General features: G+C 46.3%; 1 protein-coding gene across 1 annotated transcript; it reads left to right on the top strand.

The window, feature by feature from the left end:
• Positions 1-328: 328 nt before the first annotated feature.
• On the top strand, positions 329-26047 carry LOC124776057 (skin secretory protein xP2-like). Its single transcript, XM_047250901.1, has 2 exons — positions 329-1053; positions 25333-26047. The coding sequence occupies exons 1-2, from the start codon at positions 329-331 to the stop codon at positions 26045-26047; spliced, it is 1440 nt and encodes a 479-aa protein (XP_047106857.1).
• The last annotated feature ends 668 nt before the right edge of the window (positions 26048-26715 follow it).

The raw sequence follows: 26715 nt of genomic DNA, 5'->3' as shown, positions 1-26715 counted from the left end.
GTTCTCATATCACGCCATAAATTTACAGAGTTACAACGTCTATTATTGTGCTGACCAGTACTTCTCAAAAAGGTTCTGTAGGAGACAATAGTTGTACTAACGCGTCATGAGCTGGCTGCCAAGAGAGTCACATTTATAACAGTTACGTGGAATGGCGGTTGTTAACGTCCGTGTATGTTAGTGCTTTGCTGTAATTTAATTCGATGTGGTTCCTTTGTCATTCTCAAGTCAGGTGACGATTTGGAAACTGCTACTGCATCGCACGTTGGTGGCCTTCCTTGAGATCTCCGGTACAATCACCTTGCGACCTCTACACTCTCCTACAGCAATGCCGCCAAGGACGAAGGTTACGCGACGCCGAAATACTTTCTCCCGTCTCTGCCGGACGTTAGACACGTACTTAAGCGGGAGCAGCGACCACAGAGCCACACCACACCCACCTCCCCCGTTGCCAGGACAGCTGCAGCAGTCGCCCGAGATGCAGAGTGTCGCCGCCCTCGCCTGCCTGCTGGCCGCCGCCCACGCCGGGATCGTAGCGCCGGCCCACCTCCCAGCGGCTCCTGCGCCGGCGCCGGCCCACGCCGTCGTCTACGACCACTACGCGCCGCCCAGCTACAAGTTCGACTACGCCGTGGCCGACTCGCACACGGGCGACGCCAAGACGCAGTTCGAGCACCGCGACGGAGACCGCGTGACCGGCGCCTACAGCCTCATCGACGCCGACGGCACGACCCGCATCGTCGAGTACACGGCCGACGACCACAACGGCTTCCAGGCGGTCGTGAAGCGCGTCGGACACCCGACGCCGGCGCCGCCCAGGGCCGTGGTCGTGGCCGCCCCTGCTCCGGCACTCGCCGCCCACGCGCCGGTGTACGCCGCCCCCGCCCCTGCTCCAGCCCCCGTCGCCCACGCTGCTGTTTATGCTGCCCCTGCCGCCCACGCTCCGGTGCATGCCGCCCCCGCCGGCCACGCAGCTGTTCTGGTCGCCCACGCTCCCGCCGCCCACGCATACTCGTACCCGGCACCAGCGCACGGTCCCGCGCCTTACCACGGGTAGGCGTGAGCCCATCAGAATTCATCGTTTTTCTCCGCATAGTTGTCCGTAAGAGAGTTGTATGTTTACATAAACGACCCGTCGCCATCTCGCATACCAAGTTCAGCACTGTTGACTCATCACTCTTTTATCGTCCATTACCATGTATTTTCTAAAACGAACATGTACTGTAAAATAAACTATATTTTCTAAAGTCTGTTGATAAAATTTATTTACTACTTTTTGCTGTTTTCTGTTTGATTTCTAACCTATCATTTCTTTTACCCAGTCCGGAACAGCGTGATCCGGACGTGGTGGTCTTGCGGTTCTAGGCGCTACAGTCCGGAACCGCGGGACTACTACCGTCGCAGGTTCGAATCCTGCTGCGGGCATGGATGTGTGTGATGTCCTTGGGTTAGTTAGGTTTAAGTAGTTCTAATTTCTAGGGGACTGATGACGTAAGATGTTAAGACCCAGAGTGCTCAGAGCCATTTGAACAGCGCGACTGTTACGGTCGCTACGGTAGGTATATTGATGTGCGGTTTTCACAGAAAGGGTTGATAGTTAGATGCTCGTATTTTTAGCCAATAAACAGATTGTAATAATGCTTCGAAAGTGTATTTTTTGTGCAAACAGACACTTTTTCAAATGGAACAATACCTTTTGGCACTAACAAACTAAAAGTAGGTTAAATTAGAATTTCAGTGGTGTATGTTGTAGATTTCTAGTGCGAGTCGTTTACAAGATATTGTGTTTTGAAAAGTTTCCAGGCCGACACGTGTTTGTGCCATGCAACCTGCGTAACTGTTAGGTATGAGGTTACGTTTGCTTGCCGGCTGGTGTGGCCGAGCGGTTCTAGGCCCTTCAGTCTGGAACCGCGCGACCGCTACGGTCGCAGGTTCGAATCCTGCCTCGGGCATGAATGTGTGTGATATCCTTAGGTTAATTAGGTTTAAGTAGTTCTAAGTTCTAGGGGACTGATGACCTCAGATATTAAGTCCCATAGTGCTCAGAGCCATTTGAACCATTTCTTTTACGCCAGCGTAACGGGAGAAATTTTTACTACTTTATTCCGCTTTATGCAGGTAAAGGTAAGGAGTTTTTCTTAGTTAGTCCTAAGTGTAACTCAATATAAAAGTTAAACAACACAGTGCATTTTGGTAAGAATGGGCTACAGATTTGGTAACAATGGCGTGCCGCGCGGGATTAGCTGCGCGCTCTACGGCGCTGCAGTCATGGACTGTGCGGCTGGTCCCGGCGGAGGTTCGAGTCCTCCCTCGGGCATGGGTGTGTGTGTTTGTCCTTAGGATAATTTGGATTAAGTAGTGTGTAAGCTTAGGGACTGATGACCTTAGCAGTTAAGTCCCACAAGATTTCACACACATTTGAACATTTTTTTAACAATGGCGTGCAGATTAATCGACAGCGTAAATTTTTCGTTGCATTGAAGTACAAGCCTTATTAATGCTTTGTAATGGACAACATAGAATTCACTACATAGAATGCAAGAACTTGGAAAAATAACCACGTCGAAAAGATTTTGATACTGTTTCTGTGGTGCTCATAAAAAGGAGGACAGCATTACTGATATTTCTCAAATGGATTTAAGTAGATCACTGCTTCCAGAAACCAATCAGCTCCATTCGAGCAAAGAACGAAAGCTGTATCTTCATTCTAAGTAGGGTAAATGAGTTACGTGGAAGTTCACATTACCGTGTGACAGACGAAGTCTGAGTAAAAGAGATTATGTAACTTGTAACATTTATGTCTTACGTGAGGTGTGATGTTTATGCCTAACAAAAGAACCGTTCTTTCAAGTGATGTGCTGCCTGCGTATCTGAATACGTGTATCTGTTTATTCACCTGACCCTGTTTTAAACAGTCTGTCTACTAGGAAGACAGCAATACCAGTAAACCAAAACTAATTAAAACCTGTGTGCGATAATGACAAATTAGAGATCTACTCGATCTTACTACAGCCCTGTAAATTTGAATAAGTACAAAAGTGGTCCCTGTGGGAAAATTCATAAACTGTGTTGAAATAAATTTCTTCCCTGATATTTGTGTTGCCTTAGATAACGCGTTGTTCTGCACTACTAAACTAACTACAGGTGCAGAAGCCAAAATGCAAGATATTTGACTGAGACACATTTAGAATTTGTTTAAATAAAAACGACTTGGAATTGGGAGGCGGAATATGACTGAGGATAATGACTGTAATATCTTACGTGAAAATCTTACTATATTGTGAAACTGACTTGCAACTGTTTAAGCCATATCATCAAAATTACATTTACGCAGATAAATGATCTTTACAAAAAAAATACAATAAAATATTTGGGGTTACATACAAAGCTGGTCTTATTAAAATTCGTTCTACAGCAAAGCCCATAAATAAATGAATATTGATTACCTTATTGTGGATCGATGTAACAATACGTCGAAAGATTCTTAATCAAAATTTCATAACAATCTTTGTAGCATTTTCTTAATTAATTTTACTTCAGATCTTATTTCCTCCCTAAATCATTAAAACACAACACTGAAATTATTACACTGAATATTTAATACTAAGCGACTGCCCACTCCGGAGCATCGAAACAGACACTACCAGCCTCTGACGCGCTGCTCCAGCTCCTCCTGAGCAACAACTGCCTACTACTGTGCGACCTAAGCTCTTTGTTACACGCACTCTGCCCCAGCGATAGCTGCCTCGCAGCATTCAATCACACGTGTATCTTTGTAATTGAGATATCGCTTATGCTCGTGGAAAATGTTAAAATTTACAGTTTTCATTATATGTACCTATTTCGAACTTAGAAGGCCAAAACTGACATAAATCCTGTCGCAATGACCCAGTATATTTGTGTTAGGAAAAAAAACAAGCTCTTTATGAAGATGTGAGCTGAAGGAAGTCGCAAGCAGTGAAGGGATAGCGTGATATAACCAGTGATCAGTCTTAATAGAAAGAAGGTTGTGTAATAAATTTTTCATGCATTCCGTATAATGCTTCAGTTATGCATCAGACATATTGCTTCAATTTGTTTACTGTGACAAAAGCTTGCACTACTTTTATTCGACCCATTTTTAACCATTTTGAGCTTGAGAGCTGATTTTAAAAGAATAGAGCATATTACATCGAACGCTACTTTCTGTTGCATTTTTCTGTGTGTGAGCTGTCGCTCCTTCATTGTCTGTCTTACGTGCACCGTATTTCACAATACCCGCTTCTGTAGCTGGGATCGCTAGCGCACGCCTGTCTGACGGCGCCTGACTAGGAGGTAAACTTGTTTCCAATCCTTTGTGGTCAAAGAAATTTTCACTGCGTGTATTCGGGTGGCAAGGGAAGGAGTTGTGGTAGCATTAACTCCCGATTACCAAACGTTACTCCAATGATCTGGGTTAAATTCCAGTCCCCTCCTGGAGTGAGGTCATGTGATACTGTTGATGGTGATCAGTTCGTCGAATGATAAGTCGGCGGGCCCTTGGTGCTATTTCGTAGGAATGCACTAGCAAGACACATTTTCTCACACACCACGAGGAAAGTGGCTAACGTACGCGGAGGAGGGAAACTCTTCCCGAATAGGCGGCTAGTTTCACCCATACACTGCCTCAGCCAACAATGCCATATAGTTAATTGTTTCCAGAACGAAATTTTCACTCTGCAGCCGAGTGAGTGCTGATGTGTAACTTCGTGGTATAAAACTGGGTATCGGGCCGAGACTGGAACTCAGTATTCCATTTCACAGGCGACTGCTTCACCGACTGAGCTTGCTAGCGCAAGGCAAATGTCCAGAGTTCGAGTTGCGGACTGGCACACAGTTTCTATCCGACAGGAAGTTTCAACTTATTGTTTCTTTTCTGTCACAGTCTTTTCTGTCGTGTCACTCTTGTTCTATTCATTTTGGAATATTTTAAGTAATTACTGTGGTCTCACTGCCTGCACGACTCATGGCTTCGTTCAGATTCCCACTTTATGCTAATAAAACTACTCCATTACAAAATTAGTCTGCACATAATACTTATTTGTGTTACACAGGCCGCTAACTTCGGATGAGATGGGAGACACAATGGTTAAGACTCTGGTCTTCAACAAACCAGGGACTGTTTTGTATTATTTCCACAAAAATTATAGGTGACATGGGCATCCGTAGAATCTTTTCCAGGAGGAGGCAAGCTTCAAAACTTGCCAGTTTTTGTATAACTAATTCTACACACCTCTTCGCTGGTCGTGGGACTCAGTTCAAAACCGGACTCATCACTGAAGACAATGATCCAAAGAGATTCTAGGCCGAAGACATGTCTGGAGATGCCCTGGGCAGCGATGGGATACCAACCTGACTGTCGATAGCCATGCGGTCCGACAACCAAAATTGATGGCCCGGAGTATCATTTCTTTTCGTAGCAAGACTTCTTTGGTTGTCAACCGCCGTAATCTTACAGCCCAGCGGTACGTCGACAATATTCTACGTCTCGTTTTGTTGCCCTTCATGGCAACCCATCCTGGGCTTCCATTTCAGCAAGATAATGCCCGGCCGCACATGGAGAGAGTTTCTACTGCTTGTCTTTGTGCTTCACAAACCCTACATTAGCCAGTAAGTTCATCGGATCTCTCCCCAGTTAATAACGCTTAGAGCATTATGGGCGGGGCCCTGGAGCCATCTTGAGCATCTAATGCGCCCACTGTGCAGAATTAGCACGACATCCCCCAGGAGAACATTTAACAACTATGTCAATTAATGCTAAGTCGAATAACTGCTTGTTAAGAACCAGGCCAACAGGTTATTGACCTGCTCAATTTGTGAATCTCTCTTCAATAAATCATCCAGTTTCTCTGAAATTGTAATTATTTGTTTGTCTGTACATCACATCTATCGATTTCCGTCTCATTCGAATAATTCCCTCATGCTCCATCTTTTTTTGTCTTAGAGTGTATATTTTTTCCAGAGTGGACTAATACACACATCAAAAAAAGCTTTCCCTCACCCCAATTCCCAGAACAACTGAAGATTGATTGTGGGTACTGCATCACAGACACAGTCCCTTTGACTGTTCAGAGATGTCACTAAACCCGCCCAAAGATGTAAACAACCATGCATGAGCAGCGCCTATTAGACCAATTCCAGTCATTACACCAGGAAGGAGGTATACAGCTCGTGTTGTCTGTAGTTCAACAATGCCTAGACAGTCAATACCGCGATTCGAACGCGTTCGCATTGCTACTTTGTGCCAGGAAGGGCTCTCAACAAGGGAACTGTCCAGGTGTGTCAGAGTGAACCAAAGAGATGTTGTTCGGACATGTAGGAGACACAGAGAGACATGAACTGTCGATAACACGTCTCGCTCAGGCCGCCTAAAGGCTACTACTCCAGTGGATGACCGCTACCTATGGATTAGGGCTCGCAGGAACCCAGACGGGAACGCTACTATGTTGAAGCCTTTGACACAGTTCGCCGCTGCAGACTGCTGACGAAGGTCCGAGCATACGCTTTAGATTCATAGATATGTGGGTGACTCGAAGATTTTTTAAGTAACAGAACCCAGTGCGTGCACCTTGGCGGCGAGTGTTCATTGGAGATGAGGGTATCGTCTGGAGTGCCGCAGGGAAGCATGATGTGACCGTGTCAGACGTTGTGGTCTCCTGACCTTCATTCCTTACATATTCCGCCCTCACAATCATATCTGCACATCAAGACGCTTCATTCGAACCCAAACTCGATAAGATAAAGTCAATGTTGTATCATTTCATGTAAACGATATGCAAATAACAAATAAATCGCAAGTGCACACCGAGATTGAAATACTCGAGGCTGGCGTACACACACACATTCAAGACATGACGGTCACAAAAGCTTTTTGTTCGGGAGAGGCAAACCGTATGCCAGGAGGCCGGTCTCTTCAGAGGACGAGTCAACCTATCTACGTCGGTCGGCGACCGCTCGTAGAGCAGACAGCGTTTGTCCGAGTGAAAGGGAGAACGACCCTGTGTTCGGCTTAAAAGTAAATTCCGCTACATTGTGTGGGAGCACCCAGCCTACGCATTCTTTACAAACATAGTACGAAGTTTCAGAGGTTTTCACAGGGAGACAGCAAACGCCAAACGCCGATGCTACAGATTTCCGGATTGGTCGTCTTAAACGAAACGTCGTTCCCCCGTTTTAGAAATGCAATGTTGATTGGCAGACGATATTCCTGACGCCTTGAGCTGAAGGAGTAATGGAAGAGACCGAAAGATATACCCCTTCACGTCTGACGTGGAGAGGGGCTGTTCCGTTGTCGCTCTTGGAGCGAGAACACGTAACGAGAGCGTGTGTGCTCGTACATGTACTCAAAGAGCGAGGAACAAGTCTCTCCTCAGTACTTCACCGGGAGAGCACCTCTGTCGAGAGTGAATCAGAGTGCGACTCTATATTGAGTCCTTGCGATTAAGTGTTGTTCACTGTGTTGGCCGCCACGCTTACTGTGCGATGTGAATGGACAGAGTTATAATTAAACGCCTGCGAGCGAATTTTTGAGTGGCATCGCGGTGGACTGGTTATCTGACCGGTGTACCACGCCAATAGTTAGATGGCTCTGAGCACTATGCGACTTAACTTCCGAGGTCATTAGTCGCCTAGAACTTGGAACTAATTAAACCTAACTAACCTAAGGACATCACACACATCCATGCCCGAGGCAGGATTCGAACCTGCGACCGTAGCGGTCACGCGGTTCCAGACTGAAGCGCCTTTAACCGCACGGCCACACCGGCCGGCCGCCAATAGTTAGACTAGGGGCGAATAGGAGTCCTTGACTTCATCAAGGCATAGGGAGAGTTTGATTGGCGAAGGTCAATCCAGATAGAACGAGAGTTATCTTATTTGTCAGCAGCGAGCGGCACAGACAGCAGTCATCGCAAAATGGTTCAAATGGCTCTGAGCACTATGGGACTTAACATCTGTGGTCATCAGTCCCCTAGAACTTGGAACTAATTAAACCTAACTAACCTAAGGACATCACACACATCCATGCCCGAGGCAGGATTCGAACCTGCGACCGTAGCAGTCCCGCGGTTCCGGACTGGGCGCCTAGAACCGCTAGACCACCGCGGCCGGCAGCAGTCATCGCAACTTACGGTATTGTGCGCGACAGCTCTTGCGAGGCCCATATTTCCTCCACAACAGTACACTTCACTGCATTTCACACGCGACAGCCTCGACCGTACCTATCAACATTCTAATGTATAATTATTCAAGTTGAGTAGGCACGGCTCTCAGCCATTCTGCCAAGTCAATAACAATCTTAAACTTTGAATAAGAATATCATTAGCGAATCCTATCCTTAAGAGATAACTTCACATTCCGAAAAGAACCCGGAAATAACTTGTTCAGTTCATAACTAAAAGTGTCATTGTGATTTCTCAGAATTTTTGCAAAAAAATAATAATTTTCGTTAGTTTCATTTTTTTTTTTTACACTAACTAGCACTACTCCAGTACCCAAGTATCCCACTAGTTACGTAAGAAATTTTGTGAATTTTTGTGTCATTTCCTTACAGCGGACGACTCTTGAAGATATTTATTGCTGAAAGTTTTTCAGGCACTTCTCTTTACAACGTTAGGAGCGTGTGTCTGACTTCAGTAGTAGTGTGGGGGTGGAAATTGCATCTTGCAGGAGCCACAGGGTAAAGGGTACATCTCAGATTAATCCGTTGCGCAGAATGACAGATAACACCCACTCGCCCACAACCGCTTTTATTTTCTGTAGATGGCCTGGTGGACAGGGTGAGCAGCAATTTACAGGAGTTTGCTGATGATGCTGTAATGTACGGAAAGGTGTGTCTGGTGTTACAGTGTGGAAGGAATTACGGAAACGGCCGTCATTCATGCACTACAAATTGGAATTTTTGCAAGCCTTGAGAGAAAGTGACAACGAAAAATGATCTGAGTTTTGTGTAGAGACGATGAAACTTCCGGCAGTTACACGTTAAACACAGGCGTGTGCAGGGATGCCAACCCCGTTAAGAAGATTTGAAACGACAGACGATGTAAAAGAAAATTCCCAGACGGCGATTTGCGCGATTCAGCAAAAGGTGTATCGAGACTGCTTTCGAAAGTGGAAACGGCGTTGGGAGCGGTGTATCAATTGTGGAAGAGAGTATTTAAGAAGACACGTACAACAAGTAAAAGCTAAGTGTAGAAAAGTTTTGTGGACAAAGTTCCGGAATTTTCTGAACGGACCTCGTATTCACCAGGGACAACAGGATTTTTCCACAGTCCACTCAGGGTACCGCTTCTCTAAGATTTCGCGACAGCGTTTCACTGTAACAACGTCCCCTTTATTTGAACGATTCCCATTCAAGTTACAATAGCTTCTCCATTACACTTTCGTGAGGGTAGTACCTATCAGTTGCGATTTCAAACCTCCATCTGCGAAATCGATCGGTGTCTTACCGACCTTACAAGGAGCGCAACCATACTGCGAAGAAATTAAGTTAATACGTTAGCCCTTTCTTTACCCTCAAGTGTGTCACTAACGTGTGCGCAATCAGAATCCAGTACCGCACCGTAGGTGTCCTTCCTCGAGTTCTCGGGTACATTCACCTGGCGACCTCTACACTGTCTCAATGTGCGGCCACCAAGGTCTAAGGTAAGGCGACTTTCTCCTCTTTCAGCCGGACATTAGACAAGTAATGTCCGCCCCCGGTAGCTGAGTGGTCAGCGTGACAGACTGTCAATCCTAAGGGCCCGGGTTCGATTCCCGGCTGGTTCGGAGATTTTCTCCGCTCAGGGACTGGGTGTTGTGTTGTCCTAATCATCATCATTTCATCCCCATCGACGCACAGGTCGCCGAAGTGGCGTCAAATTGAAAGACCTGCACCAGGCGAACGGCCTACCCGACGGGAGGCCCTAGCCACACGACATTTCCATTTCCATTAGACAAGTAATGAGGCAGGAGTAGCAGCCCCTAGCACTGTACACAACCACCTCCTCATTACCAGGTATGCCAACAGGTTTCCGACCAACCCCAAGCAGCAGTAACGGTGCATCCTGTAACTTGTCTCGCGTGCCGAATTTCACCGAGAGTGGGTGAATCCGGCCGTCAGTGTGCCGACAACGAGGATAAACGTTTCGGTGTGTCTTCAAGAAGCATAACGTGAAATGTCGGCTTTACAATTGGCATGAGCTGCGCTGAGTATATAGTTTCCCGTGGCGACGTTCTATTAAATGCCTGCCCTATTGTAGAAAGAAATATCACTATATTCGACACACAGATCCACATCCAGATCTGCAGATCACGAAGAAATTGAAGAAATGTATGATGAAATCAAAGAAATTATTCAGATAGTGAAGGGAGACGAAAATTTAGTAGTCATGGGTGACTGGAATTCGGTAGTAGGAAAGGGGAGAGAAGGAAACGTAGTAGGTGACTATGGATTGGGGCTAAGAAATGAAAGAGGAAGCCGTCTGGTAGAATTTTGCACAGAGCACAACATAATCATAGTTAACACTTGGTTCAAGAATCAGGAAAGAAGGTTGCATACATGGAAGAAGCCTGGAGATACTGACAGGTTTCAGATAGATTATATAATGGTGAGACGTAGATTTAGGAGCCAGGTTTTAAATTGTAAGACATTTCCAGGGGCAGATGTGGACTCTGACCACAATCTATTGGTTATGAACTGTAGATTAAAACTGAAGAAACTGCAAAAAGGTGGGAATTTAAGGAGATGGGACCTGGATAAACTGACTAAACCAGAGGTTGTACAGAGTTTCAGGGAGAGCATAAGGGAACAATTGACAGGAATGGGGGAAAGAAATACAGTAGAAGAAGAATGGGTAGCTTTGAGGGATGAAGTGGTGAAGGCAGCAGAGGATCAAGTAGGTAAAAATACGAGGGCTAGTAGAACTCCTTGGGTAACAGAAGAAATATTGAATTTAATTGATGAAAGGAGAAAATTTAAAAATGTACTAAATGAAGCAGCCAAAAAGGAATACAAACGTCTCAAAAATGAGATCGACAGGAAGTGCAAAATGGCTAAGCAGGCATGGCTAGAGGACAAATGTAAGGATGCAGAGGCTTACCCCACTAGGGGTAAGATAGATACTGCCTAAAGGAAAATTAAAGAGACCTTTGGAGAAAAGAGAACCACTTGTATGAATATCAAGAGCTCAGATGGAAACCCAGTTCTAAGCAAAGAAGGGAAAGCAGAAAGGTGGAAGGAGTATATAGAGGGTCTATACAAGGGCGATGAACTTGAGGGCAATGTTATAGAAATGGAAGAGGATGTAGATGAAGATGAAATGGGAGATCTGATACTGCGTGAAGAGTTTGATAGAGCACTGAAAGACCTAAGCCGAAACAAGGCCCCGGGAGTAGACAGCATTCCGGTAGAACTACTGATAGCCTTGGGAGAGCCAGCCCTGACAAAACTCTACCATCTGGTGAGCAAGATGTATGAGACAGGCGAAATACCCTCAGACTTCAAGAGGAATATAATAATTCCAATCCCAAAGAAAGCAGGCGTTGACAGATGTGAAAATTACCGAACTATCAGTTTAATAAGTCACGGCTGCAAAATACTAACGCGAATTCTTTACAGACGAATGGAAAAACTGGTAGAAGCCGACCTTGGGGAAGATCAGTTTGGATTCCGTAGAAATGTTGGAACACGTGAGGTAATACTGACCCTACGACTTATTTTAGAAGCTAGGTTAAGAAAAGGCAAACCTACGTTTCTAGCATTTGTGGACTTAGAGAAAGCTTTTGGCAATGTTGACTGGAATACTCTCTTTCAAATTCTGAAGGTGGCAGGGGTAAAATACAGGGAGCGAAAGATTATTTACAATTTGTACAGAAACCAGGTGGCAGTTATAAGAGTCGAGGGACATGCAAGGGAAGCAGTGGTTGGGAAGGGCGTGAGACAGGGTTGTAGCCTCTCCCCGATGTTGTTTAATCTGTATATTGAGCAAGCAGTAAAGGAAACAAAAGAAAAATTCGGTGTAAATATTAAAATCCATGGGGAAGAAATAAAAACTTTGAGGTTCGCCGATGACATTGTAATTCTGGCAGAGACAGCAGAGGACTTGGAACAGCAGTTGAACGGAATGGACAGTGTCTTGAAAGGAGGATATAAGATGAACATCAACAAAAGCAAAACGAGGATAATGGAATGTAGTCGAATTAAGTCGGGTGAAGCTGAGGGAATTAGATTAGGAAATGAGGCACTTAAAATAGTAAAGGAGTTTTGCTATTTGGGGAGCAAAATAACTGATGATGGTCGAAGTAGAGAGGATATAAAATGTAGACTGGCAATGGCAAGGAAAGCGTTTCTGAAGAAGAGAAATTTGTTAACATCGAGTACAGATTTAAGTGTCAGGAAGTCGTTTCTGAAAGTATTTGTATGGAGTGTAGCCATGTATGGAAGTGAAACATGCACGAGAAATAGTTTGGACAAGAAGAGAATAGAAGCTTTCGAAATGTGGTGCTACAGAAGAATGCTGAAGATTAGATGGGTAGATCACATAACTAATGAGGAGGTACTGAATAGGATTGGGGAGAAGAGGAGCGTGTGGCACAACTTGACTAGAAGAAGGGATCGGTTGGTAGGACATGTTCTGAGGCATCAAGGGATCACCAATTTAGTATTGGAGGGCAGCGTGGAGGGTACAAATCGTAGAGGGAGACCAAGAGATGAATACACTAAGCAGATTCAGAGGGATATAGCTTGCAGTACGTACTGGGAGATGAAGAAGCTTGCACAGGATAGAGTAGGCGTGGAGAGCTGCATCAAACCAGTCTCAGGACTGAAGACGACAACAACAACAACAACAGATCCACTCCTGTATCTGCAGCTGCAAAGCAGAGAGGACTGTTACTGCACATTATGTCTTTTTTCCCAAGGGATTATACTATCCCGAACTAGTCCCGAACACCCTGATACGAAAGCGGTACGACATTGGTATGTAATCAATACAATGTTGCGCAAAACTGAAGAACGAAAGTAACTTGCGCATGATGTGCCACTGCTAAGTAACATAGCTCGATGAACCTTGCACTGTACAGAGAAAGAAGTGTTACGCTATAGTACAGAAGACAACTGAAACGAATAGGCAATGAGACGAACAGAAATGACATATTTATTCAAAGACACCGCGATTTGTGATGGTCCCCTGGACATTACGAAAGGTGGGACATGGCTCTTAATAGGACGTTTGATCACAATGCATTCATTTACTGTACATGTAGTGCGTACTCCGCAAACCACAGGACGGTGTGTGGTGGAGTGCGCTTGTACGACTACTAGTCCTTTCCTTTCGTGTTCCACTCTTAAACAGAGCGAGGAACAAAAGACTGTCTAAAAGCCTCCGTACGAGGCCTAATTTCCCGCATTTATCTTCACAGTCTTTGTGCGAAATGTAGGTTGGCGACAGTGGCATCGTTCAGCAGTCAGCCTCAAATGCCGGTTCTCTAAATTTGGGCAACAGAATCTTGCGGAAAGAACGTCGTCTTCCCTTCAGGGATTGCCAATTGAGTTCACAAATGATCTCAGTAACATTTGCATGCTGGTCGAACCTACCGGCAACAAATCCAGCAGCACGCCTCTGAATTGTTTCGATGGTGTCCTTTAATTCGACCTGGCGGGGATCGAAAACACTCGAACAATACTCAAGAATAGGTCACACTAGCGTTCCATACGCCGTCTCTTTTGCGGATGAGCTACGCTTTCCCAAAGTTCTCCCAATAAAACAAAGGCAAGCATTCTCCTTCGCTACTACTAACTTGACGTGCCAATTCCATTTCATATAGCTTTGCAACGCCATGTCTACAGGTAGATATTTAATCTAAGTTACAGAACCAAGCTGCACCCTGCCAATGGCGCATTCAAATATTACAGGATGGTTTTTTTCCTATTCATCCGCGTTAACATTTTTCCTCATTTAGAGAAACCTGCCAGTCATCACTCCAACTAAAAATTTTGTCTAAGTCGTCTTGTATACTCCTACAGTCATTCAACGACGACACCTTTCTGTACATCACAGCGTCATCAGCAAACAGCTGTAAATTGCTCTCACCCTGTCCGCCAGGCCATCTGCAGAAAATAAAAGCGGTCACATCACGCTTTCCTGGGGCACTCCAGACGATACCCTCGTCTCCAATGAACAATCACCGTCTAGTTGCACGCACTGGGTCTGCTACTTTAAAAAAATCGAGCCACCCACATATCTAGGAATCTAAACCGTATGCTCGGACCTACGTCACTAGTCTGCATTGGGGAACAGTGTCAAAGGCTTTCTGGAAATCTAGGAATTGCAATTCGCCTGCTATCCTCCATCTATAGTTTGTAGGGTATCATGCTGAGTTTCGCACTAGTACTCATGGTTCCATGCTGGTCACAATGTTGGTAATGAGCTCTTGAGGTATGGCGTACCATTCCTTCATCAGAGCGGTTAACAACTACCGAATGGACGCATCCCACAGGTGCAAGATGGGATTTAAGCCAGGGAACGGGCTGGCCAGTCCATTTGTAACACACCCGGGGGTACAAATGGCGGGGGGTCTCATAACTAGTAGTCCTTTCTCGTTTCGCGACCGCGCGCACTGTCCACACCACGTACCTGATAATCCCATGGCGGTCGTATTGTTCTGCTCCACGCTGCTGACCTACCTGCCTGAAATTATGTATCTAAATATGCCAGCAGGTTAGGGGAGCCACTCAACGTCAAACACAATACTGTCCTACGTCTGGTATGTAGATCTATATTCTGAGGCGATATGAAAATCGAAGGTTGCACTGTTTACACTCTAAGTCACAAGTGTTTATGCCAACTTCTAGATACACTAGTGGCCATTAAAACTGCTGCACCACGATGATAACATGCTGCAGACGCTAACTTTAACCGACAGGAAGAAGATGCTGCGATATGCAAATGATTAGCTTTTCAGAGCATTCACACAAGATTGGCACCGGTGGCGACACCTACAACGTGCTGACATGAGGAAAGTTTCCAACCGATTTGCCGTACACAAACAGTAGTTGACCGGCGTTGCCTGGTGAAACGTTGTTGTGATGCCTCGTGTAAGGAGGAGAATTGCGTACCAGCACGTTTCCGACTTTGATAAAGGTCGGATTGTAGCCTATCGCGAATGCGGTTTATCGTATCGCGACATTGCTGCTCGCGTTGGTCTAAATCCAATGACTGTTAGCAGAATGTGGAATCAGTGGGTTCAGGAGGGTAATACGGAACGCCGTGCTGGATCTCAACGGCCTCGTATCACTAGAGTCGAGATGACAGGCATCTTATCCGCATGGCTGTAACGGATCGTGCAGCCACGTTTCGATCCCTGGGTCAACAGATGCGGACGTTTGCAAGACAACAACCATCTGCATGAACAGTTCGACAACGTTTGGAGTAGCATGCTTCAAATGGCTCTGAGCACTATGGGACTTAACTTCTCAGGTCATCAGTCCTCTAGAACTTAGAACTACTTAAACCTAACTAACCTAAGGACATTAAACACATTCATGCTCGAGGCAGGATTCGAACCTGCGACCGTAGCGGTCGCGCGGTTCCAGACTGTAGCGCATAGAACCGCTCGGCCACTTTGGTCGGCCAGCAGCATGGACTATCAGCTCGGAGACCATGGCTGCGATTACCCTTGACGCTGCATCACAGACAGGAGCGCCTGCGAACCTGGGTGCACGAATGGCAAAACGTCATTTTTTCGGATGAATCCAGGTTCTGTTTACAGCATCATGATGGCCGCATCCGTGTTTGGCGACAACGCGGTGAACGCACATTGGAAGCGTGTATTCGTCATCGCCATACTGGCGTATCACCCGGCGTGATGATATGGGGTGCCATTGGTTACACGTCTCGGTCACCTCTTGTTCGAACTGACGACACTTTGAACAGTGGACGTTACATTTAAGATGTGTTACGACCCGTGGCTCTACCCTTCATTCGATCCCTGAGAAAACGTACATTTCAGCAGGATAAAGCACGACCGCATGTTGCAGGTCCTGTGTGGGCCTTTCTGGATACGAAAATGTTCGACTGCTGCCCTGGCCAGCACATTCTCCAGATCTCTCACCAATTGAAAACGTCTGGTCAATGGTGGCCGAGCAACTGGCTCGTCACAATACGCCAGTCACTACTGTGGTATCGTGTTGAAGCTGCATGGGCAGCTGTACCTGTACACGCCATCCAAGCTCTGTTTGAGTCAATGCCCAGGCATATCAAGGCCGTTATTACGGCCAGAGGTGGTTGTTCTGGGTACTGATTTCTCAGGATCTATGCACACAAATTGCGTGAAAATGTAATCACATGTCAGTTCTAGTATAATATATTTGTCCAATGAATACCCGTTTATCATCTGCATTTCTTCTTGGTGTAGCAATTTTAATGTCCAGTAGTGTGATTAACCGTCCACTATATCACTTGGACGATCGTACGTGTAACCGAACTCGGCGCGGATGATTGTTAATGATGCTCGCCAAGCATACACAGGTTTCTTTTGGTACCAGTCCTCCTTGACAGTAGTAATGATATAACACTGCTCATGAAGTTAAATTACAGTTCACAGTTCACAACTGTACGCGCGTGTGCGTAACCGCCGCGGCGCGGCTGATTGTTGATGATGCGGAACGCGATGACCGAACGCACTTTCTCACGCTCGCTACAGGACACTCTTGATTGCACTCTTTTATGGTAACTAATTTTTACTGATTCTCCTTAGTTCTTTCTGAGGGACCGAACACGGCCCGGATAATTGATGCTATGCGACACGCAACGATAGGTTACACAAATACGTTATAGGCGGCACGGCTCATTTTTAATTGCGTCATTACCCACTTTCCTCTGAATCACTTCCATATTTCATCACCTTACTGTAATTCCACGTGTAGTAACACTTGAACTTCCATAATAACAATGCCTCTCACATGCAGAGCTACCACAACACAACATAACGCCGGACCCGCGGGACTGCTACGGTCGCAGGTTCGAATCCTGCCTCGGGCATGGGTGTGTGTGATGTCCTTAGGTTAGTTAGGTTTAAGTAGTTCTAAGTTCTAGGGGACTTATGACCTAAGATGTTGAGTCCCATAGTGCTCAGAGCTATTTGAACCATTTGAACCACAACATAACGGTTCCGTGTCCCGCGCTCGAATCTGCAAAAGCGCTGCCCGCAAAGATACTCCGCAACTAAGCCAACGATATGACAATAAGCTTACACGTTCAACGAATAGCCTGCCGTTCCATGAGCTCCTCCATTTGTGCTGTTCGATGCGATCGCGCATTGTCATCCATGAAAATGAAGTCAGGGCCGAACGTACCCCTGAAAAGACGCACATGGGGAAAGAGTAGTGTGACAAAATAGCGTTGGCCGGTGAGTATAATATGTTTAAAGATTTCGAGCTCAATACGCCAATGCAGTATTATGTCTCCCCAAGCCATGACACCTGGACCATGAAAACGATCATATTCAACAATGCTCTGTGTACCCTCATATGGCAAGAGGTGGCAACAACACACTCAGGAACACTGTCAGTCATTTTGAAACTTCTGTTGATGCTGTTAGCTCAATTTAAAGCCACCCTGAAGATAGTGACTTCAGCAACAGCACATCTGCGCAAACCCTGAAGTTACCTAAAGAATACAATGTTGAGACAACGGTGAAAATATAAAATTTAACTTGTGGGAAGCGAGAAGCTTGATGTCCGAAAATTGGAGGTAAGAAACTTGCAGAAATGGTGTAATCATAAACATACCGAACAAATTTGGCAACTGTGGACGTTGGAATCCGATGTGGAGAGTACAGGGGGACGAGGAATGAAAAATCTCAACAGCAGTATATACAGGGTGTTACAAAAAGGCACGGCCAAACTTTCAGGAAACATTCCTCACACAATAAGAAAGAAAATATGTTATGTGGACATGTGTCGGGAAACGTATACTTTCCATGTTAGAGCTCATTTTATTACTTCTCTTCAAATCACATTAATCATGGAATGGAAACACACAGCAACAGAACCAGCGTGACTTCAAACACTTTGTTACAAGAAATGTTCAAAATGTCCTCCGTTAGCGAGGATACATGCATCCACCCTCTGTCGCATGGAATCCCTGATGCGCTGATGCAGCCCTCGAGAATGGCGTATTGTATCACAGCTGTCCACAATACGAGCACGAAGAGTCTCTACATTTGGTACCGGGGTTGCGTAGACAAGAGCTTTCAAATGCCCCCATAAATGAAAGTCAAGAGCGTGGAGGCCATGGAATTGGTCCGCCTCTACCAATCCATCGGTCACCGAATCTGTTGTTGAAAAGCATACGAACACTTCGACTGAAATGTGCAGGAGCTCCATCGTGCATGAACCACATGTTGTGTCGTACTTGTAAAGGCACATGTTCTAGCAGCACATCTAGAGTATCCTGTAGGAAATCATAACATGCTCCATTGAGCGTAAGTGGAAGAACATGGGGCCCAATCAAGACATCACCAACAATGCCTGCCCAAACGTTCACGGAAAATCTGTGTTATTGACGTGATTGCACAATTGCGTGCGGATTCTCGTCAGCCCACACATGTTGATTGTGAAAATTTACAATTTGATCACGTTGGAATGAGGCCTCATCCGTAAAGAGAACATTTGCACTGAAATGAGGATTGACACATTGTTGGATGAACCATTCGCAGAAGTGTACCCGTGGAGGCCAATCAGCTGCTGATAGTGCCTGCACACGCTGTACATGGTACGGAAACAACTCGTTCTCCCGTAGCACTCTCCATACAGTGACGTGGTCAACGTTACCTTGTACAGCAGCAACTTCTCTGACGCTGACATTAGGGTTATCGTCAACTGCACGAAGAATTGCCTCGTCCATTGCAGGTGTCCTCGTCGTTCTAGGTCTTCCCCAGTCGTGAGTCATAGGCTGGAATGTTCCGTGCTCCCTAAGACGCCGATCAATTGCTTCGAACGTCTTCCTGTCGGGACACCTGGAACTCTGTCTCGATACAAACGTACCGCGCCACGGCTATTGCCCCGTGCTAATCCATACTTCAAATGGGGGGGGGGGGGGTTGTTTGGGGGAAGAGACCAAACAGCGAGGTCATCGGTCTCATCGGATTAGGGAAGGACGGGGAAGGAAGTCGGCCGTGCCCTTTCAAAGGAACCATCCCGGCATTTGCCTGGAGTGATTTAGGGAAATCACGGAAAACCTAAATCAGGATGGCCGGACGCGAGATTGAACCGTCGTCCTCCCGAATGCGAGTCCAGTGTGCTAACCACTGCGCCACCTCGCTCGGTCTGCAAATGGGCATCTGCCAACTCCGCATTTGTAAACGTTGCACTGACTGCAAAACCACGTTCGTGATGAACACTAACCTGTTGATGCTACGTACTGATGCGCCTGATGCTAGTACCGTAGAGCAATGAGTCGCATGTCAACACAAGCACCGAAGTCAACATTACCTTCCTTCAATTGGGCCAAGTGGCGGTGAATCGAGGAAGTATAGTACATACTGACGAAACTAAAATGAGCCCTAACATGGAAATTAAGCGTTTCCGGACACATGTCCACATAACATCTTTTCTTTTTTTCTTTATTTATGTGTGAGGAATGTTTCCTGAAAGTTTGGCCGTACCTTTTTGTAACACCCTATATATATATATATATATAAAATAAAAAGAACTGTACGATAATGCCTCACACATTAGCGTGTTTTCTTTACTTACAGTGTCACCAAAATTTTAAGATCCGTGAATAATTCCGACGTCATTCTTAGGTGACTGAATAGTCTTCTAGAATCAAAAAATTCGTCGCTGAGGACGCGAGGTGACATCCTCTCCTTCTCCTGTCTCAAAATCAAACACATTTGTTCTTTTTGTGTTTTACTGATTTCAAACAGACAAGCTTGAACTCCGACGTTACCAACGTCCATGCAACAAAATTCGTTTCGGCGACGAAAATAGAGCTTCGGCACGCACAAAATGTCAAAACTGAAGTGTACACTAATGTCGTTGTGTAGAAAGCCATCTATGCAACGCTGGTTTCAAGAAACGAGTTTCGGAACTCAGTGTCTGCGAGTAATCTTGGCATAAATGGACAGATCTGGAGGCTGTGTCGGAATGTTGTTTGCAAAATATACATTATTTTCGCTGAAAGCTGTAACTGGCAGTTCCTAATGGAAAACTAATGTATCTACAGGTTCAATGAACCGCTAGCGTAATATCAATCTTTGTAGTGAAAATGAAAAGCATTTGCTTCATTTCCTCTCGTATGATACAATGAAATGCTTGAAACTGTAAGAACAGGGATTGGTCAGTCTCTTTATCGGGTACGAAATATTCTGCCGAAGAAGGCTGCGGTATCCATGTTCTTCACTGACTGTTTCTTATTCGGTACTCAAGTACGTAAGACGAGCTACTGAAGAACTTCGTTATCTTATTAACTGGAATGCAGTAGGAAATATGCGTAATGTGATTTAAGATTCCCTTCTTCTTCTCAATAACTTGGTAGCAATCGGAAACATTTTCTCGCGCTCAGTAATACTGTTGTAGTGAAAAGTATGTAATCGAAGTGTATGCGAATGTTCCTGCTGGATGTGTCCGTGTGTGAGAAACAGATTTTGGAGAGACGAGCTGCATAGGGTGTGTTGGATTGTAGACTCACGAGATGATTGCATTTCATTCGATAGGAGCCTTTTCACCTAACTGAGGAGCTACTTGATTGAGGAGTATCGGCTCCAGTCTCGAAACTGTCATACGGCCAAGACAGTGGTGTGCTGAGCACATGCCCCTCAATATCCACATCCAGTGACTCCTGTGGGCTGAGGATGACACGGCGGCCGGTCGGTACCATTGGGCCTTCATGGCCTATTCGGGCGGAGTTTAGTTTTCGTTTTTTTTAATAGCCTTTCTACACAGGATACAGAAATGTGAAAACTGTATATCTGCTGCTGGCAATGAATGGAAGTGACGTCACTATTGATGAATTCAGACAAGAAGTAATTCTCATGGAGTGCTGGAGAAAGCACAAACAATGCAGGTCGCTCCATACAACAGCTGTAGGCTACGCTGACATTTGTATTAAGTATGATAATCACCAGAAACGATATAAAATGGGGCGTAGAAAATAGCTTAGTCTTTGGCTAGGCTTATTCAACCTTTTGTTTGTAACGTCTGATAAGCATCACCTGTGGTTCGATGTACCTCGTCGGAAATGCCGTATTATGAGCAGACCCGATCTCTTTTCACATCTCTCACATAACAGGTAGTATAGGAGACGGGAATCTATACAGGGTGTTACAAAAAGGTACGGCCAAACTTTCAGGAAACATTCCTCACACACAAATAAAGAAAAGATGTTATGTGGACATGTGTCCGGAAACGCTTAATTTCCATGTTAGAGCTCATTTCAGTTTCGTCCACCTACGCTAAATGAGTACGTTATCATGATTTCATACGGGATACTCTACCTGTGCTGCTAGAACATGTGCCTTTACAAGTACGACACAACGTGTGGTTCATGCACGATGGAGCTCCTGCACATTTCAGTCGAAGTGTTCGTACGCTTCTCAACAACAGATTCGGTGACCGATGGATTGGTAGAGGCGGACCAATTCCATGGCCTCCACGCTCTTGACTTTCATTTATGGGGGCATTTGAAAGCTCTTGTCTACGCAACCCCGGTACCAAATGTAGAGACTCTTCGTGCTCGTATTGTGGACGGCTGTGATACAATACGCCATTCTCGAGGGCTGCATCAGCGCATCAGGGATTCCATGCGACAGAGGGTGGATGCATGTATCCTCGCTAACGGAGGACATTTTGAACATTTCTTGTAACAAAGTGTTTGAAGTCACGCTGGTACGTTCTGTTGCTGTGTGTTTCCATTCCGTGATTAATGTGATTTGAAGAGAAGTAATAAAATGAGCTCTAACATGGAAAGTAATCGTTTCCGGACACATTTCCACATAAAATATTTTCTTTCTTTGTGTGTGAGGAATGTTTCCTGAAAGTTTGGCCGTACCTTTTTGTAACACCCTGTATATTAGGTTATCACTTAGTGGAAGGTTTATCCAGTTTGAAGAAGTGCAGTTTATGACAGCCAAAGATGCGTCTACATGCGGTGTGTGATATGAGTGTGGTCATGATATCTGAGCAATCTGTATGTAGTGATCATTACTAACCGACTCTGAGTGTGAAACGATAATCAGTGCAAGACGCGCGCGTCAGAGGATGTTGGAATTACTATATCAGCAGTGTCTTTACAGAAACAATATTGCCACATATGTAAACATCTCCACAAGACTACTGCAAATTATTGGCGATGTGGAGCTTCAGGCATTTTCCTGTGCACAGCATGAGTTCAGCAGCTGATGAGCAATATCATATCCCATGACTTCCGGGCTCCATGTACAACTGTACAATAGAAACCTGACGTTATGAATAACATCTTCTACACTCCTGGAAATGGAAAATAGAACACATTGACACCGGTGTGTCAGACCCACCATACTTGCTCCGGACACTGCGAGAGGGCTGTACAAGCAATGATCACACGCACGACACAGCGGACACACCAGGAACCGCGGTGTTGGCCGTCGAATGGCGCTAGCTGCGCAGCATTTGTGCACCGCCGCCGTCAGTGTCAGCCAGTTTGCCGTGGCATACGGAGCTCCATCGCAGTCTGTAACACTGGTAGCATGCCGCGACAGCGTGGACGTGAACCGTATGTGCAGTTGACGGACTTTGAGCGAGGGCGTATAGTGGGCATGCGGGAGGCCGGGTGGACGTACCGCCGAATTGCTCAACACGTGGGGCGTGAGGTCTCCACAGTACATCGATGTTGTCGCCAGTGGTCGGCGGAAGGTGCACGTGCCCGTCGACGTGGGACCGGACCGCAGCGACGCACGGATGCACGCCAAGACCGTAGGATCCTACGCAGTGCCGTAGGGGACCGCACCGCCACTTCCCAGCAAATTAGGGACACTGTTGCTCCTGGGGTATCGGCGAGGACCATTCGCAACCGTCTCCATGAAGCTGCGCTACGGTCCCGCACACCGTTAGGCCGTCTTCCGCTCACGCCCCAACATCGTGCAGCCCGCCTCCAGTGGTGTCGCGACAGGCGTGAATGGAGGGACGAATGGAGACGTGTCGTCTTCAGCGATGAGAGTCGCTTCTGCCTTGGTGCCAATGATGGTCGTATGCGTGTTTGGCGCCGTGCAGGTGAGCGCCACAATCAGGACTGCATACGACCGAGGCACACAGGGCCAACACCCGGCATCATGGTGTGGGGAGCGATCTCCTACACTGGCCGTACACCACTGGTGATCGTCGAGGGGACACTGAATAGTGCACGGTACATCCAAACCGTCATCGAACCCATCGTTCTACCATTCCTAGACCGGCAAGGGAACTTGCTGTTCCAACAGGACAATGCACGTCCGCATGTATCCCGTGCCACCCAACGTGCTCTAGAATGTGTAAGTCAACTACCCTGGCCAGCAAGATCTCCGGATCTGTCCCCCATTGAGCATGTTTGGGACTGGATGAAGCGTCGTCTCAAGCGGTCTGCACGTCCAGCACGAACGCTGGTCCAACTGAGGCGCCAGGTGGAAATGGCATGGCAAGCCGTTCCACAGGACTACATCCAGCATCTCTACGATCGTCTCCATGGGAGAATAGCAGCCTGCATTGCTGCGAAAGGTGGATATACACTGTACTAGTGCCGACATTGTGCATGCTCTGTTGCCTGTGTCTATGTGCCTGTGGCTCTGTCAGTGTGATCATGTGATGTATCTGACCCCAGGAATGTGTCAATAAAGTTTCCCCTTCCTGGGACAATGAATTCACGGTGTTCTTATTTCAATTTCCAGGAGTGTATTTTGCGGCTTAAAATGATTAAAAATGCCTAATCTGTGAACCGTTCTGGGATGCGAGATGTAGATACAGAAAACAGAAATATTCCAGCTGACGTATTTAGTATTCTGCAGGATCCCACTCCAACGCTTTCACACCCTTCTTTTCTACATCATAACATTCTTACAAATCCTGATCTTAGAGCTGTAGTGTCATGGATAGAGGGTATTCTCATGATTAAGAAATATGATCTGTTGTATTTTTCAACTAATAATGATCGTTAGTATATTTGTTGTATATTTAACATACTGCAATCGATGGAGAATAAATCCTTTTATGCAGTCTACTTTAAATAATTAAAGCATTATATAAATTAGATGGAGACAAAGAAGTCCATTGTATGGAGTACTTCATTTCTCGTCAGTTGCTGTACTACATTCTTTCTTTCTTTTCAAATTCTTTTTATAGTATTATTTTAATTCTGTTGCTTAAAACATTTATATTCTTTTTTACGACCATATAGTCCTCTCTTTGGTTTCGGCAGACCAATGGTATAAACATTGGTGTCAGACGACAAAAATCACAACATGAATTAAAAATGTACTGAAGTCGGTGAAAAGATATTAATTATTACCTTTGGTTTATTATTTATCTTTCCACATAGGTAAGCGAATGGATGTTAACAAATTCTTCTAAATGTTAGTACTTCAAGATCTTGCTGTAACGATGAACTTGTACGTAATGGCGCACTATAGTTTCCATTCATTAAACTGCTGCCACTGGCGGACGAGCTGTTAATGATTCTTATCTAACTACTTTGCTTATCAGAGGTTGAAAATACCGCTTCAGTTTTTCTGCGCTCATAGGCAGCACACTGCGCCTGGTACACGCGGCGCTCGGGGACCACAGCACAGCTACGACACCTGAAGATGAGATTCTAACAGTCCGAAACCGGTCGTGTGAAAATAAAGAAATTTGCAACGGAAGCGGTATTTTCAACCCCTGCTAAAATGCTCAGTTGCGGATGTTCTTCCAAAAGGATTGTTTGTACTTTGGTAACATCTTCGTGAAGACGGAGACAAAAAAAATGAATCCACGGTGAATTATTTTTATGAGCTGTGGATTACGTTATAGCAGATTGTGTCAACTCATTCTTAAAAGCTTTACTTATTTCAGGATTACTGATGTGATTGATAAGAACTTCGGAGGCAGAAGGTGAAACGATATTGCAGCTACTGCTGCTGTGCAATATTCTATCGCTATTGATCACCACGAGCCCAAACGGATATCTGAATCCTTAGCTGTTGGCCTTTCTGGAAAATTTGGAGTATGTCTCGTACATTCTCTTCGGTGACCTCTACACTCTCTCAGAAAGCAGTCCCCAATGACGAAGGTAACGTGACAGAGGATACTTTCTCTCGTCCCTGCCGGACATTGGACACGTACTTAAGCGGGAGCAGCGAACGCAGAGCCGCACCACACCCACATCACCTGTTGCCAGGACAGCTGCAGCAGTCGCCCGAGATGCAGAGTGTCGCCGCCCTCGCCTGCCTGCTGGCCGCCGCCCACGCCGGGATCGTAGCGCCGCCCCACCTCCCTGCGGCTCCAGCGCCGGCGCCGGCCCACGCCGTCGTCTACGACCACTACGCGCCGCCCAGCTACAGGTTCGACTACGCCGTGGCCGACTCGCACACGGGCGACGGCGTGACCGGCGCCTACAGCCTCATCGACGCTGACGGCACGACCCGCATCGTCGAGTACACGGCCGACGACCACAACGGCTTCCAGGCGGTCGTGAAGCGCGTCGGACACCCGACGCCGGCGCCGCCCAGGGCCGTGGTCGTGGCCGCCCCTGCTCCGGCGCCCGCCGCCCACGGTCCAGTGGACGCCACCCCCGCCGCCGTCCCTGTCGCCCATGCTGCGGTCCACGCCGCCCCCGCAGCCCACGGTCCCGTGTACGCCGCCCCTGCTCCCTCTCCCGTCACCCATTCCGCTGTTTACGCCGCCCCTCCCGCCCACGCGCCGGTGTACCCAGCTCCCGCTCCCGCCCCAGTCTCCCACGCAGCTGTCCTGGCCGCCCCCGCTCCTGCCGCCCATGCGTACACGCACCCAGCACCAGCACACGTTGCTGCAGCCCACGGCAGCCACCTCCCCTACCATGGGTAGAACAATAACATCGTGTACAACGACAAGTCAGCACCCTGTATCAAACCACTACGTAAAAATGACAGGAGTTTATAATTTTCGTTATTGTTGACTCGTCATTACGTACTAATGATTCAAATCCTGTACTGTAAAAGCAAGTGGTGTAAAATAAACCATAAATTACAAAGTAACGTTCATTGTATTTATTACTTGCAATATTTTCCTTCTTTTCAAATTCTGTGAGTCATTTGGGAACTCCGCAGCTCGTGGTCTAGATGCCGGCACGGTAGCTCAGCGTGTTAGGTCAGTGAGGTGGTGCCCTCTGAAAAAAAAAAAAAAAAAAAAGGGTAAAGGAATGAACGATCAACTTGAACGGATGTCATGTGACATCCGCCCTGACCAAACGCAACGAACAACACCGAACAAAATAATGAAAAAAAAGTGGCTAGCGTTGCCACCTCTGGATCGCGGGGTCCTAGGTTCGATTCCCGCCCGGGTTGGGGATTTTCTGAGCCCAGGGACCGGGTGTTTGTGTTGTCATCATCATTCATGAAGGTGGTTGAGCACCCCATGAACCAAACATCACCATCATTTTGGGAACTGACTAGTAATTATTCATCATATACTGAATCCATCAATTTGAAGACATAATGTCTATGTACGAGCTATCGATCATATTTTCCCCTTTG

The sequence above is a fragment of the Schistocerca piceifrons genome, chromosome 2 (assembly GCF_021461385.2).
Source record: "Schistocerca piceifrons isolate TAMUIC-IGC-003096 chromosome 2, iqSchPice1.1, whole genome shotgun sequence".
NCBI lineage: Eukaryota > Metazoa > Arthropoda > Insecta > Orthoptera > Acrididae > Schistocerca > Schistocerca piceifrons.
Note: the sequence above shows the minus strand (reverse complement) of the source record. Positions and strands in the feature narration are given on the sequence as shown.

What these genes read in the sequence shown, in the direction of transcription:
- LOC124776057 (XM_047250901.1), top strand. Translation starts at nt 329, where the DNA reads ATGCCGCCAAGGACGAAGGTTACGCGACGCCGAAATACTTTCTCCCGT. An exon ending in GGTCCCGCGCCTTACCACGG is followed by an intron (nt 1,054 to 25,332) that starts GTAGGCGTGAGC and finishes CACGTACTTAAG; the next exon opens with CGGGAGCAGCGAACGCAGAG.